Raw genomic sequence first — 19,913 nt, forward strand, 5'->3', positions numbered from 1 at the left:
TCAGCTGAGAAGTACTGGAAGGATTAAGATTTTTAATAGATTTAATTTACAAAGCTGTATAACCTTCAGGCACCAGTTGATTTAAAAAAATTTTTTTTTCCAACAGCGTACCCCTTTAAGATCTTTGTTAAAAGAAAAAATACTTCAGGAGTATAACAAAGGGAATCAATCAGCCCTATATCATGGTTAAAACTGCAGATACGGACAGATAGCTACTGGTCTCTTTGGGATGGCTGTTTGCTGAGCTTTTAACTGATGTTTTTCTAAGAAGCTGAAGAGTGACAAAGGCTGGGCTAAGCTGTAGCATGTACGTTTCCACTCTCTGCTCTGCATGAATGATGTACAGAACTTGGCATCCAGTACTGAGCTTTGTAATTCAATCATGCAAACCGGGTGGGGGAGGGAGGAGGCGTGCATGCTGCAGCTTAAGCCGGCTCGAGCTTTAAATGGGTATTCCACTCCCCAGCATTTGGAACATTTAGTTCCAAATGCTGGTGCGGGCTTCGGAGGTCACCACGCCCCCTCGTGATGTCACACTCCGCCCCTCATGATGTCATGCCCCACCCGCTCAATGCAAGCCTATGGGAGGGAGTGTGATGGCCATCACACCCCCTCCCTAAGACTAACTTTGAGGGGGCAGGGCGTGGAGTCACGAGGGGCGGATCATGACATAACAAGGGGGCGTGGCGACCCCTGAATCCCGCACCAGCTTTTGGAACTAAATGTTTCGACCGCTGGTGAGTGGAGTACCCCTTTAAAGTAAAATATGATTTTATAACTTTGCAAACAGCCTGCAGGTGTCAAAAGCAGACTGTACTAACAAGAGATGGGATTTTGTTAATCCAAGGACTACTTGCTCCTGTAACTGTATGCATCGCTGCTCACTTAGTGTACCTCCAATCAAAGTAAAATGGTTATAGTGCACTATTATAGTGGTATATTACTTTTAGCAGATGACCGTGCTGGAAATCATAGGAGTGAATTATACCACAGGGTAATCTGCAGTAAAACAATTACTATGCCTATAGAAGAGGGTAACTTAGCTCCTTAACACTAACTTGGACGCAATATACTGCTGGGCTCAAGTCAATCCGAAATGTAGGAAGTAGTAACACTGGGAAGATCCTACTAGAGTGCTGGCAATAGGTTTTGAATCAGTGTCCCTGGGAAACAAAGGTAGACCCACAGAAAAAGGAAAGAGGAGAAAGGCTTGCATCAGCAGTGGAAGTCAAGAGCCCTCGTTATGTAACGCCATGCCCCCTCAATGCAAGTCTATGGGCGGGGGCACGGCGCCCCACTGACATGTATTGAGGGGACATGGCATGATGTCACAAGGGGCGTGACCCCAGTACCCCGCACCAAGTTTTCGGAATGCTGGGGCAGCGCAGCACCCCTTTTACATGCAATCCATTCAACATATGATGGGCTGTCACAGATCCTCACAGCTTCAAGTTACAATGCCTCCTGGCTTCAGCACCGCAGATCATCCCTGCCAAGACAGCTCAGTCCAGCTGGGAGTTCTGCCATTTTAAGGACAGTTTGCATATAGAGCTGTAAATCCAAACTGTGGGACTGTCTTGAGTTGTTATCTTAGGCTCTGTAAGGCTGCATGGTGTCCAGTTTCCTCTTATCTCACTGTGTTATCAGCTGAGCTACTGGCTGCCTTAAATTAACTCCTCAAAGACCTGTTATTGCTGTGTGGGGATCCACAGGAATGTGTATAGAAAGGATGAACAGGAAGCAACCTGCCCCAGATTAGATCAGATGGGGTGCTTCAGGTTAGAATGCAGGCTGTAAGAGATAATACAGGAAACAATCTTGCCAATAAAGCTTTAAAGCCCAGGAGTACATAGTAACAGTTGGTAAGGTTGAAAAAAGTCAATTGAGTCCAACCCTACTGTCCCGAGGAAGGCAACCCTCCCAACCCCCATGAGGCTGATGTCAATTGCCCCATGACAGAAGAAAAATTCCTTCCCGACTCCAATATGGCAATCAAAAAAGAAATCCCTGGATCAATGTTCTATCCGCATAAATCTAGTATCCATAACCTCTTAGGATATTACTCTCTAGAAAAACATCCTGGTCCCCTTGAACTTTGAGTCAGACATCACAACATCATGCGACAGAGTCCCTTAGTCTCACTGCTCTTACAGTAAAGAATCTCTGTCTGTGATGATGGTGAAACCTCCTTTCCTCTAGAGAGCATGCCCACTTGTCATAGTTACCGGCCTAGGTATAAAATATCACTAGAAAGCCAGTAACTACTCACCGGTAATTCTGTTTCCCTAAGCCATGACAGCACCACCTGAGAGAGAGGGACTCCGCCCTTAGGGACAGGAAATAAAAAGTGAGTTTCAGAGACCAGAAACATTCACAAAATATCAAAATGTCAATTAAACACCAAAAAGTAGTGAACACCCACCAAGTGCAAGAAAACACACCGATAATATAGGGTGGGAATGTCCTGGTGCTGTCATGGCTCGGAGAAACATAATTAACAGTGAGTAATTACCGGCTTTCCCGGTCGCCATGACAGCATCAACTGGGAAATATCAGAGATAACCAATTAGGGTGGAATAAAAGATTGCAAAACTTTGCGACCAAAAGAAAGAAGAGGACCCAACATTCACACTGTAGTGACTAAAAAAAAAGCATGTGGTGATGACCAGGTGACTGCTCTGCAGATCTGATCTATAGAAACACCTCTTCTCTCAGCCCAAGAGGCAGCTATAGCCCTAGTAGAATGGGCCCTAAGCCCTACAGGGGGAGCAACACCTGTCACTGAGTAAGCTAGACTGATAGCTTGTCTAATCCACCTAGACAGTATTACTACTTGCCTTTCCCCCCCTTATCTTTACCTGCGTACTGAACAAAAAAAAAAAAAGCATTAGAATTTTCTAAACTCTAGTCCTATCAAGATACTGGAGGACACCTAACTTCTAAGGAATTATAGGATTTCTCTATGACATTTGAGGTGCTAGCACAAAAGGATGGTAACACAATCTCTTGGGACACACGAAAGGTAGAAACTACCTTCGGATCAGGAAGAAAAATAATACTATCGTCTAAAACCTTCATGTACAGTTCTATACTAGACAAAGCCGACAAATCTACCCTCCTGGCTGTAGTTGCCAATCTGAGGAAGGAGGAAATACCCTCCAAAATGAGTCATTGGAAGTATATTTATAAATATAGTGCCTCCTGGCACTTTCTTCTTACACAATTGTGTTTGACTGTCCTGGATTTGCGAAAAGCGCCTAGACAAGGTTCCGCTTTTTTTTGTTTCTTTCCTGACTATATGGAAGAAGATCCTATCCTCTCCTGTTGGACCCTGGGCCTTGCAGTTCGCTCCTGTCTCCACGCTAAGTACCCCCTGAGGGGTGATATGCCTTTTTTACTATCTGGTGAGCGGCCATTTTAAAGAGACGTCACTTTCCCAGTCCCTCCTGGGACTCTGGTGTCTTGGATAATACACAAGGTGCTGTCCTCTCCCCTCTTTCTCTTTTCACAGCTCCTGGCTGTAGTGACTGCTTCTAATAAGACTAGTTTTAAATGCATTTCTAGCTGAACTGAAATCTGGTCCTTAAAACAAAGACAGATCCCATAAAAGGAACTTTAGGAAAGTTACAAATGGAAAGCCTATTAATTGCTTTAAAAAATAGCGGTATGTGCTATAAAAATCTCCCACTCCTTTTGATTGTCCTATTAAAAGAAAATAGTCCAGGTACGGAACAAAGGTCCCCACCCCCTCTCGTATGTGAGCCACCATCTCAGACACTATTTTGGGAGCTACGGCTATACCAAACGAGAGGGCTCTGAACTGGAGATGAGCAAGACCTGAATCTAACTGAATAGCTATCCTTAAAAAAATGTTGAAGTCTGGATGGATTGGGATATGTAGGTAGGCATCTTTTAAGTTTAGAGAGGCCATGAAGCAATTTTTTGTTAGTAAATTTACTGTGGACCTGGCTGTCTCCATTTAGAATTTTTGGTAGACTAAGTACCAGTTTAACGGTTTCAGATTTATAATTGTATGGTAGATATTGTCTGGTTTTGTTACAAGAAAAAGGGTAGAGTAAAATCCTAACCCTATCTCTTCCTGAGGAACTGGAATTAACAGTTGTTTTCCTAAGAGGTACAAAACTGCTTTCTGTAATGCTAATCGGCCTGTGGGCCCTGAGTGACTTACGGTCACTTTTAGGCGAGTCAGCGAGGGACCAAGAAATTCCAAGTGCAACCCTTTTCTTCCTTTATTACCCAGGAGCTGTTCGAGATTTTCTACCATTCCGCCACAAAATTTCCCAGTCTGCAGCCAACTCGCCCCAGACTATCATTGTTTAGGTTTTTTGGAACCTGTAGATTCTTGGTTAAAAAGGTAACCTTTTGACTTTTTGGGAAAATGCCATCTAGCGGAGTCATCTGGGTTCCTCCCTTGGCCTCTGGTTTTCTTACTGGAAAAAAAGTATCTATTAGGTTTGGCAAAAGGTGAATAAGGAAAACCCCTTTTCCTTTCACCTGCTTTTTCTAGGCTGTCTGATAAACCAGGCCCAAAAAGCAACTTCCCTTCACAGGGAAGGGCACAGAGTTTATTTTTGGAAGTGATATCCCCCTGCCAAGTTTTCAACCAGAGTGCCCTACAGGCAGAAATTGACAGGGCTGCAGACATGCATAGGGCATCGGACGAGGCATCTGCAAGAAAGGCAACTGATTTTCTAATAAGAGGCATACTACATAATTCATCATGAGGAACCTGGTTCTGAATATCTGTAGATTATTCATCCAGCCAAAGAATTAAAGATCTTGCAAACCAGGAGGCAGCCACGTTTGGTTTAAAAGAGGCAGTAGCGGCTTCCCAAGTTCTGCATAAAAAAGGTATTTTTTGTCCACAGGATCTTTAAGTATGCCTATATCTTCCAGAGGAAAAGCGCCTTTTCTAGAAATCTTAGAGATAGCCACATACATTTTTGGAACTTTTTCCCATTCTGTCAGTTCAGTTCGGTCAAAGGGATATTTTCTTTAGTGCTCTAGGAAGAAAAGCCTTTCTTTCAGGGTTTTCACATTCCTTCTTGATCAATGCAGATATACATCTATGAACAGGGAAAGATCTTTTCCTAGGTTCTAATCCCTCAAACATAATGTCATGGACAGTTTTAATTTCTCAGGGATCTTCAATATTCATGGCTAAACGTACATTTTTTATTAACCCATCAGTGTCCTCTGCCTGAAAGAAAGTTCTTCCAGAGGTAGTATCCTCTATTGAAGAGGAATCTCCATCAGATTCTGCTGAATCTACAATAACTCCTTCCTCCTCTGACCCTGCAGCCTGAGCAACATAATTTGCAGGAGGATTAACGGAAGGTACAGAAACATTGGCAGATTTCAAGGAATTTTGTATCTCCATCCTAATCATTCCCTGTATGGATGATGAGAGATGGGACTTCCGCAGAAATTTTTTTTTTTGGCTATGCATGACTGACAAGTTTGCTTCTCATAGCCCTGTGGTAACTTGGATTTACACGTATTACACAAAGTGTTTAGCTTTTTTGATGCTTTTCTAGGTACATCCCCCTAAAACTGCCTCAGACAGGCTTCCAGGGACAGGAAACACACTGAGGCAGAGGAGGAGGGTTCTTTTATTCTCAGGTTTCCTGTCCATAGGGGCAGAGTCCCTCTCAGGTGGTGCTGTCATGGCAACCGGAAAAGATCTCTGTACTGTCCATTCATATATTTGTATTGTTATTGTTATCAGATCGCCCCTATGACGTCCTCTCCCTAAACTAAACATCGCTTGATACATCCCATGACTTTGTTAGCCTTGGCAGCCGCTGCCTGGCACTGATTACTAAAGTAGAATCTACTGTCCACCAGTACCCCCCCCCCCCCCCCCCCCCAAGTCTTTTTTCAGTAGAAGTTCTACCTAATGTCTTATTATTTAGTACATAATTGTACATTTAGATTTTTATGGCCCAAGTGTTTACATTTCTCCACATTAAGCTTCATTTGCCATTTCTGTGCCAAAGCCTCCAGCTTCCCCAGATCCCTCTGTAAAATGTTATTCTCTGTGGTGTTCAACCTACCCAGTTTGTAGTCATCTGAAAAAATAGAAATTCTACTTTGTTATCCATCTACAAGGTCATTAATAAATAAAAAGAAGTGGACCCTGTAACTGTCACCCAACCAGAGTAAGTTCCATTACCCACCCTCTGCTTCCTATCACTGAGCCAGTTACTAACCCATTTACATATATCCTCCCCTTGTCCAACCATCCTCATTTTATATACTAAATTATCAAACGCCTTAGAAAAGTCCATATCTATAACATCCACAGCTTCACCCCGATCCAATCTATAACCGACCTCCTCATAGAAGCTTTATCAGATTAGTCCACATAAATCCATGTTGGTGCAGTGTCAGGTTATTTTCTTTGAGATATTCCAGAATAGCCTCTCTCAGAACCCCCTTAAAAATCTTACCGACAACAGGGGTTAAATTTACAGGCCTATAGTTCCCAGGATCCATTTTTGACCCCTTTTTGAATACTGGTACCACATTTGCTAAGTGCCAGTCCTGTGGAACAATTCCTGTCATTACAGAATCCAAGGAATAAGGGTCTGTATGGCGCTGTACTTAATTCTTGCAAAACTCTGGGATGGATGCCATCTGGGCTCGGTGAGGTGTGTTTTTCTGTTACTAAGGCAGCACCAAGCTTTTTCTTGGTTTAAAAAGGGGAGATTTGCAGTAGAATTTACTTTATTCCCTCCCCTGTTATCGGACATTGGATTTTCATTTGTAAATACAGTAGAGAAGAAGTCATTTAGTAGATTGGCCTTTTCCTCATCCTCTACCATTACACCAATATTATTTCTTAAGGGGCCAACATTTTCAAATAATTTTTTTTTTTTTTTTATGTAGGTGAAGAATATTTGGGGGTTCTTTTGACTTTCTATGGCAATCCTCTCAGTTGCAATATTTACTAGTTTTATTTCTTTTTCACAGATTTTATTTTTCTCCCTATAATTCTTTAATGTTTCCCCATTAACTTCTTGTTTTAGTAGTCTAAATGCTTTCCTCTTAGTTTATCGCTTTCTTAACTGTTTTGGTTAGCCAAATTTGTTTTTTTCAAATTTTTCTAGACCTTTTATTCCAGTAGGGTATATGTTGTTCACAATATTTATTTAGGGTGTTCTTAAAAGTGTCTACTACTTACTATGTTACTATTTTACTAGATTGTGTACTTTTAATAATGAGGACACGCTCCCAATCTGTGTCACTGAGGTCATCGGTTATAGTATAAATGAAAATGGTGAATTATACTCACCGATAATTCCTTTTCTGGAAGTCTCCATGACAGCACCCATGAGATTAACTCCTCCTCCTGATTGGGACAGGAAAAACCACTGAGAGGTTAAATTCCCCACCCCTTCCTGTCCACACCAGTGTATTTATAAAGAACACCGAAGGAAAGGAAAAAAGTGCACCAAAGAACACTATAGTAAAAAATCAAAGGGTGGGATGTATGGGTGCTGTCGTGGAGACTTCTTGAAAAGGAATTATCGGTGAGTATAATTCACCATTTCCCCCACGTCTCCACGACAGCACCCATGAGAAATACCAAAGAATTTACTTAGGGAGGGACTATAGCACTGAGAACTTTACGTCCAAAGGCCATATCCTCAGAAGACAAAATGTGAACTCTATAATGTCTGGAAAAGGTATCCTGGATAGACTTAGTCTCCTGAACTTCCTCTAAATTCAAGGTAGTAAGGACAGACTTAATTAAGGATTCTATATCATCAGAATTAAACAAGAATATTTTCAAAGAGGAATCTTCCTCTTCATGAGGATTTTCCACAAATTCTCCTTCGTCCAAATCTGGAGATACACTTTCTTCAGAATCCGAAAAAGACACAATTTTAGTCTTTTTTTTTACAGCTGAGGCATTAACCGAAGTAGTAGGAGCCACAGGGGTAACAGGTGTAAAAGAGGCCAATGCAGAGTGTATCTCTGAATGAATCATGGATTTAATTTCATGCATAAGAGTTGGAGAGTCATCTTTTACTACTGATGCAATACATGATTTATTACACAGAGGTTTAGAAGCAGATTCAGGAAACTCCTTATAGCAAATAACACATTTCTTAGGTTTTGATTTTTTCGGTTTAACCGAAGAACCTGCAGAATCCTTGTCTCCCTGCAAATACAAGGAAGAGAAGGATAAAACACCATGCAATGAAGATAGGCCAGGGCGAACCCATAGGCCCTCAGTACTCACGGATCCTGGGATCACTGGAGGATCTGGAACTTTTGCAGGTGAGCTCATGATGGAGCCTTGTATTTTCCAACGCTGGAATCAGTTAGAGCAGCTTCCATCTGGGAGAGGGGCTTCTTATAGGAAAAAAGCCGGTCTCCAGATTCAAATTCCCCGCCCGAGCGTGGCCGGAAGTGACGTCAGACGCCAGCCTCTCCGGCCGGAAGAGCCGGAAGAAAACAAACTAGAACTCCTCGCTAAAGGTAGAGACCGCTGAAGGAGACCGTACAGAGACCTGTACATTATATGGTACTCCCGCGGTATCCCTCCGCCTCCATGCTCCCGGAGCGGACCTACAGAGAGTACCGGACCATGGGGAGAAAAAGACTGGGTGTGCTATGCTCACACCCCGAGTCCGCAAGGCCCGGGTAAGGACTTTCATTTCTTCATGCAGGAGAGTAAGAAACCCCCCTGCACCTCTCAGCTCCTTCCCTGACAGGGACAGGAAAAAAAACACTGGTGTGGAAAGGAGGGGGTGGGGAATTTAACCTCTGTGTTTTTTCCTGTCCCAATCAGGAGGAGGAGATAATCTCATGGGTGCTGTCGTGGAGACGTGGGGGGAAAGTTATGCTTTGGTCACTATTACCAAGATAGTAAAAAATAATAAAGCTGGACGTATTCCGTATGGCACCGCCCCCCAAACAGTTTGAGGGCAGGCACCATACGGAATACGTCCCGCTTTTTTAAAAATTATTTTTTACTTTCTACTTTACCGCACCGTTCCCTGAAGGTGACGAAGGACGCCAGGGCAGCCACCCATCTGAATCTATGGAATTCAAGAGAGTCTACATGCAGTACATGGTGTTGTGCCCTTAGCACAACTACATACAGTAAGGTGCAACCGTAAGGTGGTGTAACCCTGTACACATTACACCACCGTAATAATATTCCACTAGGAGCGCACCTCTTTCTTTCCATTTTGTTTCACTATTACCAAGATGACCCCCTACGTCTACACTGGATACTTTGTCTGGCCTATTGGTTAGTATAAGGTCCAGAAGTGCACCACCTCTTGTTGGGTCCTGCACTAGTTGGGGCAGTTAATTGTCAGATTTTTTTGGCAATAATACGTTTCCCTACAGGTTTCATCTTTCCAGTCGATGTCAGGATAGTTAGTTAAAGTCCCCCATAATAATGGCTTCTCCCTTCTTTGCTGCCCCAACTATTTGTCCTATAAGTAGGTTTTCCACTGCTTCAATTATACTTGGTGTCTTATAACAAACCCCTATCGGGAATTTCTTATTCTTACCCCCCTCTCCTTATTTCTACCCACAGAGACTCCATATGATCATTTTCCTCACGCAGAACGGGCCTAAGACAGGATTTTATGTATAAACAAACCCCTCCCCCTTTCTTAAATGTAAGGAATGTATCCCTGTATATTAACTGCTCAGCCATAGCTCAAATCCAACTACATCTCTTTTCCCCCACCATGTCATATTCTTCCTCCAACATTAATAGTTGAGGCTCCTGGCATTAGTATACATACACTTCATATTTTCTTTCCTTTTTTTCTATATTTTCTTCTATTTTCTTTCCTCCGATTACTTATGGACTGATCTAACCCCTCCCTCTGCTCCACCTCCAGTTTTATTACCCATCCATAGTTCTCTATCTACTCCATCTTCCCCTTCTATGATGTATATTCACTGCCAAACGGGCAAACTTGTTGGGGCGTGCTAGATCAGGATTAGCCTCCCTGACACTTTTCCCCATTTTCTATCTCTGTGACCCAGCTTGGCTGCCTGACCGTCCTGCACTCCCAACCCGATCTCCCCAACAACCCCCCAGCTCCACCCTTGAAAGTGCCTGCTCAGTGAGCAGCAGACTCCTCTCCATGTTGTCAATGGATTTCAGTTTTGCTGGTTGCTCTTCTAGATCCAGGAACTGGGCTTCCAAATGAACAACTTGCACAGCAGTATGCGACCTCAAACTGTGTATAGATTGAGCAAGATATGCACTGGATATCATTTTCGAACACGGGGGACAGCTTCGTTTTGGGGACTGATTAACAGTCAAAAACAGACATTTAATATTACAATTAAATTCTCTCTAGACTTTGTAAATCTTAAGTCCCCACAATGTAAGGAAAGTAGCAGTTACAGGGATCTCCAACTCCTGCTTTCAAACTCCTGTTTTTAAACTACTCTAACTAGCACCTCTTAAAACAGCAGATCTCAGACCAGAGCACTTCATATGGTCCATCCATCCATCTGTATGGATTCAATATACAATGGTTTTAATATACAATGGTCATCCATGAACCAATTAATATCATATTCTGAGGGACCACTGTATACAATATTAGTAGCATAAGGCACTGGGGGTGCTTAATATGGCCACCATTACATATGCTAGATTTTCTTCATATTTTCTTTAACCCCTTGACATGACGCACCTAGCACTAAACAGATCACATCCAACTGCATAAATATAGGGTTCAAGGACAATATGGAAATCGATGCAGTATGTCAACTGCAATATAAACTTAACTGCAACTGTGGCTGTTTAAAACCTTACAGAGTGGTTAGACAGAAGGAGATAGTGCTGATGCTGATGAATTGCAATGGCAGCTGGGGGACCTAATAAAAAGCCATAAAGTGTCCTTTAAGACCGAAAAAAAAAACAAAAAAAAAAACCTATTCATTACCAGTAACTACAAACCTTGAGCAGAAAAGGCCAAGTCAGCAACAGAATCATGATGCCAGTGCAGAGAAGAGTAAGTGTAGCCTTGCTTATGGTTAAAATTTCTCCTATGAACAGAAATGAATAAAGAATAAAAAAAAAAGGCATACTCTGCATTGCAAAGCATAATAAAGCAATGACAATTCAGACTATTTCATCAGGAAGCAATTTAATTTAGCAGCAGTACAATAATAGTAAAGCATGTAACCATTTTAATCGTATTAACCCACAGAATAATGATATGTAATTTGTACCATAAAAAGCACTGTGTAAAAACCAGATGCCCCAAAAGTTGCAAAACTGCCATTTTCCTTTCAATTTCCCACCAAAAGTAATATTGTTTTGGCTGCGCCGTACATTATCTGATAAAATGAAAGGTGTCACTACAAAGTCCAAGTAGTCCTGCAAAAAAAAAAAAAAAAAAAAGCTCTCAAATGGATCTGTACATGGAAAAATAAAAGTTCTCTCTCTTAGGTGAGGAGGGAAAAAAAAATGCAAAAATTAAATTTGTGTCGCCAAAGTCAAGGGGTACTCCAGTGGAAAACTTTTTTTTAAATCAACTGGTGCTAGAAAGTTAAACTGACTTGTAAATTACTTCTATTTAAAAATCTTAATCCTTCCAGTACTTTTCAGCTGATATAAACTAAAGAAGAATTTCTTTTCTAATTTTTTTCCAGTCTGACTACAGTGCTCTCTGCTGACACCTCTGTCCATGTCAGGAATGGTCCAGAGCAGGTGAGGTTTGCTATGGGGATTTGCTCCTGCTTTAGACAGTTCCTGACATAAACAGAGGTGTCAGCAGAGGGCTCTGTGGTCAGAAAGGAAAGAAATTCAAAAAGAAAAAACTTACTCTGTAGTATAGAGCAGCTGATAAGTACTGGAAAGATTAAGATTTTTAAATAAACAGATTTGGTAAATTACTTCTAACTTTCTGGCACCGGTAGATTAAAAAAAATAAAAAATTCCACCAGAATACCCCTTTAAGGGGATAATCTTGTAATACAAACCCCAAATCAATCCATTGGGTGTAATGACCTGACGAAGGGTTTAACCCCCAGGGATGTGGAATTCCTATCGCCCGACACCAGGACATGCAGTTCCGGGCAGGTGAATTTTTCCGGCCCTTAGCCCAGCTTCGGGCAAGCAGGGCCAGACCTGACCAGCGCTGCGGTGCTCTGCAGTCTGTATGGAGCGGGCTCCTGAATCGTGCACGCTCCATACTCTGCAGCCCCTGTGGAAACTTGAGCCTCCGAATGCAGAGCAGGGGGAGGGGAGATCAGTAGCTGTGTATGTCCTATTTCCCCTGCTCTGCCTTCTTTCTCCCCATGCAGACCTGCGTCCTCTGCCTTCGCTCCACACAGCTCTAAGCTTCGGAGACCTGAGGGGAGGAGCAGACGCAAGTCTGCACGGGGTGCAAGTTTCCACCTCACACCGCCGCTAATAGCCAGCATGTGGCGCTCAGCAGACTGTATGGAGCGGGCTCTGGACTCGTGTCCGCTCCATACTCTGCAGCCCCCAGCTGTTTCCAGTAGCTGGGGGCCGCCGCTAGTAGCCAGCATGAAGCGGTAACCGCGGCTGGCTATTAACCCTTTAGATCGCCGCTGTGAAAGCTGACAGCGGCATCTAAAGGGACCTGTGAATGCTCCCTGGTGGGCTAGTGGGATGGATCGCCCCCCCCCCCCGCGTGATCGTAGGGGGGCGATCCACTATAGAGGTAGCCAGAGGGCTTACCTCTGTTCCCTGCTGTCCCACGGCTCTGTCATTGATAGATCCTGGCAATGGATCGCAGAGCACACAGCTCAATCGAGTACAATAGAACTCTATTCATCTGTATGAGGAATCTAATGATTCCTCCAAAAAGTCTAATAAAGTCTATAAAAAAAAAAGTTTTAATAAAAGGTTAAAAGACACACATTAACCCCTTCCATGTTAAAAGTTCACATCACCCCTTTTTCCTATATAAAAACATGCAAACATAATAATAATAATAATAAACATTTTTAGTATCGCTGCGTGTGTAATTGTATGACCTATTAAAATATAACATTATGCATCCCGTATGGTAAATGTAAAAAAAAAAAAAAAAAAAAGTACCAAACCACAGAATTGTAATTTTTATAATATCCCAAAAAAAAAAAAAAAAGTTAAAAAGCGATTAAAAAGTCACATTAATACCAAAATGGTACAGATACAAAAAACAGGTTATGGCGCAAAAATTAGCCATCATACAGCCTGGTATGCAGAAAAAAAATGCTACAGGGGTCGAAAATGGTAATGAAAAAAATTCAAAAAAGTTCAGAATTTTTTTAAAATGAGTAAAACATGGCGTAAACTATACAAATCTGGTATTGCTGTAATCAGGCAGACCTAAAGTATCAAAATAACATGTTATCTCAACCACAAGGTAAATGGTGTAGAAAAGAAAACCACCAAATCTGCAAAGTTATCTTTTACTATTTAAATTTCACTTTATATATATATATATATATATATATATATATATATATATATATATATATATATATATATATATATTTCTTGGTTCAGAGAATATTTTATTAAAAAATTTAAAGGCATCATTATAGTAGTTATTTATGGCTATTCTAGGGCGAGGAGGAAAAAATTAGAGCATAAAAGCAAAAATTGTCCGGGACAAGTGGATCGTCATGAGGGACAAGTAGATTTTTCTCCATTTTAGTCCCGTGGACAAGTAGTTTTTTATAAAATTTCCACACTCAAAATGCGTTGTCCATAGCTATCAAAGTTGAAACTGAGTTTTTCCATCCCGATCTGTGCCATCAAGCTATCCTTCGCTGATTTATTCATAATCCTCCATCAGATCCTGACCTGCGGGAGGTTACAATGCTGCCAGTGGGACCTACCCTGGACCATTGGGACACCTGACAAACTTCCAGATTTTACAAAATCCCAAGGCATTGTTGTGCCTGAAGCGCAACGTTACCAGGTGAGTGCAATTCCCACTGCACCTACTTTACTGTTGTCTGCCTGAGATAAGCAGCACAGAGCGCTGTCCTGTTTCCTTTTTTCTCTGCACTGATTTGCCTGTAAGGATGATGACTCTACTGAGGAAGCTACAGGAAAAACTGGGTTGGAAACCAGGATAAGAAAAAAAAATATATATATTAGGCCCTAGTGTCGAAGATATTCCCCGACAATGAACAGAGAAGTCTGTGTTCCGCTCCCACATTTTTTCCTATTGTTTTGTCCTTCCACTGACAATATTTAACAGTCAGTTACTGATATGTTGGTTAGAAACATAGGCCTCAAATGCAAATGGAGTTCTCTCTCATGAGCCCTGTCATATTTTAACAATTTAGGGTCACATGTTGGATGGTCCTTGAATGATGAAGCAGAACCTACGTTTTAGGTTGGGCACATGTTTTACTTTTATCATGCTCTAGGAAAATAAAATTTATTAAACACTCAAGCAGTCAAATTATTTAATTCACCCCTACATACATTTCTCATGGGGCAAACTTTCTGTAATGGGGAACTTTTGGGTTTCCTTTGTAATTTTCCTCTTAATGTATGTAACAGTCAGCTATTCAAATGTCTCTAAGAAACAGAGCTTTATTCGGATTTGAAGGCTATGACTCGAGCCCCAATGTATTTTAAAGCAAGAGTTTATGGCCACATATGGGGTATTTTCATAGAAGAAAAAACCCCCACAAAATGTGTAATGTGATCTACTTTTACCACTTGTGAATATTAACCCCTTAAGGACAACGGGCTTATCCATACGCCCCTGCTTTAAAAGCCCTTAAGGACTGAGGGTGTATGGATACGCCCGTGGGAATTCCAGTCCCCGACGATCGCCGGGCGGGGACCGGGATGCCTGCTGATCTTGTTTAGCAGGCATCCCGTCATGTCTGCGAACGCTGGAAATTGATTTTCGGCGGTTCCGCTCCCCGCCGCTCGCCGGGCGGGGATCGGAGCCAGATGCCTGCTGAAATCATTTAGCAGGCATCCCGGCAGTGTGCCGAGTGGGATCCTGAGGATCCCCCATATCGGCGATCGCCGCAGATAGTCGGTAAATACTAACCGGCAGTTCGGGTCATCTGGGTCACGTGTCCTCCGGGGTGAGTCCCATGCCTTTTCCCATGAAAACCTGTTGCTGGTCAGGTATGAGGCCAAGAGGGATTTCCTTATGCTCACCACAATTCATGGGAACGGCAGCACCCCTGTCCCTGTGCGAGGTACCGCGGGACCGGTCCTCAAGCCCAATTGTATTCTGGACTACAATTGGTATATGGGGGGGGGGGGGGGGGGGGGGGGAGTTGATCTTTCAGATCAAGTTCTCAAGCAATATGATGCCATGTGGAAAACACGGACATGGTACAAAAAAGTTGCTGTCTACATGGTACAGGTTGTCATGTACAACTCTTTTCTACTGTCCCAGTACGCTGGCAACACAGGGACATTTCTGCAGTTTCAAGAGGTAGTTCTATAGGCCCTCATGTTTGGTGGCCACCAAGGAGTAGGTCAGAGCACCTCTGGAACTGTGGGCCCCCGGCCAACACTTTCCAGTTGAGATCGCCCACACTAGAAAGAAGGGAAGATCCCAGAAAAAATGCAGAGTGTGTCACAGGAGGGGGATTCGGAAGGACACCACTCAGTGTGACACTTGCCCTGATCATCCAGGCCTCTGCATTAAAAACTGCTTCAGGGAGTATCACACTTCCATGGCGCACAACAATTTTAATACTTTTCCCTCATTCCCCAGAATTCGACTCCAATGTACCAGTCCAGAATACGTTGTCTTCAAAATTTAGAAACCAAACCCCCCCCCCTCCCCCAAAAATAAATCCCAAAACCTCTTTCCCAATACCCCTGATATCTTTTTTCCCCCAAAAAAAATGGGTCATGGGACACAGAATCAACAGCATTGGGGGGTTTGCAGTTGCCTCAAATGCGAAGCCCTCTCTCCCCATTTGAGCGGGATGCGCATTTGAGGTAACAGAATAGGGACGGCTACACACATCACATTCCCAGAATGATGATTCAGAGCATAGGTTTTGGGGCGGGCATAATTTTTACTTTCAGCTATACTCATCAGTATTAAAATTGCAATTTTCATTCCCAACCTCCCCCATAGTGTACTTCATCCATTCCTGGAAAATAAATTTAGGGAACACCCATCTGTTCCAAATCTCTACTTCACCCCTATACACCTTCCCTAGGTGAGTACTGTTTGTATAAGGCTCACATGTGGGTGTTCCTTTCTTGTATTTTCCTCTGAATGTTTGTAACTGTTAAGTCCGTAAGAAACATCAGCCTCAAATGCGAAGAGTTTTCGGTCATGGGCTCTCGTATTTCCAGGCGACAATTTAGAGTCACATGTTCGTTGTTCCCAGAAAGATGAAGCAGAGTATAGGTTGAAAATTGCAATTTTCAAAAGCTACCCTTCATCCATTCATGAAAAATAAATTTAGGAAACACCTGTGCGTTCAAAATGCCCTCTTTAGTCACATACCTATTCCTCAGGGTGGGTACTTTCAGTAATGGTGTCACATGTGGGTGTTTCATTTTTGTATTCTCCTCTGAAAGTATGTAACCGTCAGCTACTGATATGCCATAGGCCTCAACTGCAAAAAGACCTCTGACTTCTGAGCCTTGCTGTGCTCACGCTCAGCATGTTACCTCATATGTGGATGGGTTTCCATAGTCTGGAGAAATTGGGTTACAAACTTGAGGGCTTTTTCTCCTATTACCCTTTGTGAAAATGTAAAAAATTGGGTAACCCCAGCATTTTAGTGTAAAAATAAATAAATAAATAAATAAATAAAATAAAAAAATTAAAAATAAAAAAAATCACATTTTTCATTTTACGGCCCACTGCACAAAAAACCTGTGAGGTATAAGTACTCACTGTGCCCCTTACCTTCCTTGATGGGTGTAGTTTCAAAATTGTGGTCACTTGCCAGGGTTTTTTTGTTCTATGTGAACATATGAGGTATTTCCATACTCGAGAGAAATTGGGCCACAAATTTTGGGGGGGCTTTTTCACCTAATACCACTTTTAAAAATGAAAAAAAAAATTGGGCTACAAGAACATGTTCGTGTAAAAAAAAAATATGCAGATTTTAATTTTTCTCCTCTACTTTGCTCCTTTTCTTGTGAAACACCTAAAGGGTTAAAGTTTTTGAATGTCCTTTTGAATACTTTGAGGGGTGTAGTTTCTATAATGGGGTCATTTATATTTCTCACAGAAAGGCCCCTCAAATCCACTTCAAACTTAACTGGTCCCTGAAAAATTTAGATTTTGAAATTTTCGTGAAAATTTTGAAAATTGCTGCTATACTTTGAAGCCCTCTAATGTCTTTAAAAAATAAAAACATGTCGTCAACTTTATGATGTCAACATAAAGTAGACATATTGTATTTGTGAATCAATATATAAATTTGAAATATCCATTTTCCTTAGTGGCAGAGAGTTTCAAAGTTAGGAAAATTTAAAATTTTACATTTTTTCATGAAATTTTTTAATTTTTCACCAATAAATGATACAAGAATCGACAAAAATTTACCACTATCGTAAAGTAGAATATGTCACGAAAAAACTCTCGGAATCAGAATAATCGGTAGAAGCATCCCAGAGTTATTAATGCATAAAGTGATCAGAATTGCAAAAAAAAAGGGCTCAGTCCTGAAAGGGTTAAAAATTTTACATTTATAAAAAAAAATCATGGCTTACGGTTCTATACACCTGTGTGGTCTAAATGCTCATTGCACCCTTTTTGCACAAATTGGGGTCAATTACCATTTTTTCCCTAAGCTCAGCCATTGCTGTGTAAATCACTTCTGTGGGCCTCAAATGTGCACAGTGCTCTTTCACTCCTGGTCCCTGTTATGCGCCCACAAAGCACTTTACATCACCATATAGGGGAATTTCCATACTGGTGGTCTTTTTTGACACCTTTGTCACAGCTCACTGTAACCCCCTTGAAATATTTCTTGAGGAGGTGTAGATTCCAAATATGGTGTGTGTGTGTGTGTGTGTGTGTGTGTGTGTGTGTGTGTGTGGGAGGGGGGGGGGGGTTCTGCTGTTCTGGCACCATGGGGGCTTTGTAAACATGACACAGTCCTCTATGTACTTTCCAGCCAAATCCTCTCCAAAAGCATTCTGGGCCCTGTAGTGGGACACAACATATTATGTCTATACATAGGGTATTTCCATACTCAAATTTTTGGGGAAGTTTTTTTTTACTTTACCCCCTTGTGAAAATAAAACATCAGGAGTTACACCAGCATTTCATGGTAAAAGTTTACATTTTTCATTTTAACAACCAACTGTTTAAAAATTGTGTGTAGTTTCAAAAATAGGCATCACTTTTGGGGGATTTCTCATGTTTTGGCACCTTTAAGCCTCTGCAAACATGAAATAGTAGGCCTCAAAATCCACTAGGTGCACCTTTAAGTCTATGGTTATGTCTGAGGCCTATGGTTCACTCAAGTAACACACTAAAGCCACATATGGAATACTGCTGAATTACTGCAAATAAAATTGATTTGCATTTTTTTGTTAATATCTGCTGTGTTACAGAGTAGGTTGGATGAAGCTGGAATATCTGCAAATAAAATGGAAATTTTTATTTTTCTCCTCCAGTTTGCTGCTATTCCTGTGAACCAACTAGAGTTAATTAACTTTCCAAATGTCATTTAGAATACTTTGAGGGGTGCATTTTTTTTTAATGATTTGGTAAAATGGCCCTCAAATATTATTCAAGACTGTAATTTTCGTGAAAATTGCTGCAAAACTTTTAAGCCCTCTAATGTCTTAACCCCTTAAGAACACATGATGTACTGGAACGTCATGTGTCTGCTCCCGATCTATAACGCGGGGCCACGGCCGGGACCCGTGGCTAATAGCGCGCGGCATTGATCGCGGTGCCGCGCGCTATTAACCCTTTAGACGCAGCGTTCAAAGTTGAACGCCGCGTCTAAAGTGAAAGTGTGCCGGTCAGCTCAGTGGGCTGTTCGGGATAGCCGCGGCTCACAATGATTTTTTTTTCCATTTCACCGTAGATTTTGGGGCAAAATGAGTGACGTCATTACAAAGTAGAATTGGTGGCGCAAAAAAATAAGCCCTCATATGGATTTTTAGGTGCAAAATTTAAAGAGTTATGATTCTTTAAAGGCAGGGAGCAAAAAACGAAAATGCAAAAACGGAAAAACTCCCGGTCCATAAGGGGTTAAAAAAAGTTAAGTCATGTCCACTTTATGATGCCAGCAATAAAAAAAAAACAATAAGCCAAAAAAATGTGTGCACCTCGTAAGTCACCAGGACAATAGAAAAGAAAGCACAACTCCTCGCCCATGCACCATAGAAAAATACGAGCATGAAAGATCTGCAATAACCTGGGTCTTCTCGAACAAATCATATTCACAAAAAGAAAACATTTAAGAAGGAGTGTACCAACTTGTTTACAAGATTTTGACAGCGTGACTACCCGAGAATATACCTAAAGCAAGCATTTCATAGGGCTAACGACAGGACAGAGATTTATTATCACGCCCCCATCCAAATGAAAAAAAAAAACAGAGAAAAAAGTGTATTGGGACCTATGATGGTTATACCAACAAAATTATGGGCATCCTGAGAAAACATTGGCATCTTTTGACATCTGATGGTGATTTAGAATCTGTGGTAGGGAAGAGACCCAGTGTTACATTCAGAAGGGGACCAAATCTAAAACATAAGTTAGTACATAGCCACCTAGATGTCCCTATAAAAGAAGGCTCTTTGTTGGTGAGTAAAACAGGGGGGGTCATTCCCTTGTGGCCACTGCTCTTCTGTCTTTTTATGAAGAAAAGCAAGTCTTTCACTAATCCTGTAGACTCTCGCACATGAGATCAAACAGTTAATTATAGCAGCAAAAATATTTCAAAAAGGTATGGAG

The 19,913-nt window shown here is 41.7% G+C and overlaps 1 protein-coding gene across 3 annotated transcripts in view; it reads right to left on the minus strand.

The window, feature by feature from the left end:
* Positions 1–19,913, minus strand: part of WDR75 (WD repeat domain 75) — a 400,614-nt gene that overhangs the window by 217,121 nt on the left and 163,580 nt on the right. For all 3 annotated transcript variants that reach the window (XM_056534259.1, XM_056534260.1, XM_056534261.1), the window contains one exon: positions 10,973–11,061. In XM_056534259.1, coding sequence (XP_056390234.1) covers positions 10,973–11,061 — 89 coding nt within the window. The remainder of the gene's footprint in view (positions 1–10,972; positions 11,062–19,913) is intronic.

The sequence above is a fragment of the Hyla sarda genome, chromosome 8 (assembly GCF_029499605.1).
Source record: "Hyla sarda isolate aHylSar1 chromosome 8, aHylSar1.hap1, whole genome shotgun sequence".
NCBI classification, from domain to species: domain Eukaryota; kingdom Metazoa; phylum Chordata; class Amphibia; order Anura; family Hylidae; genus Hyla; species Hyla sarda.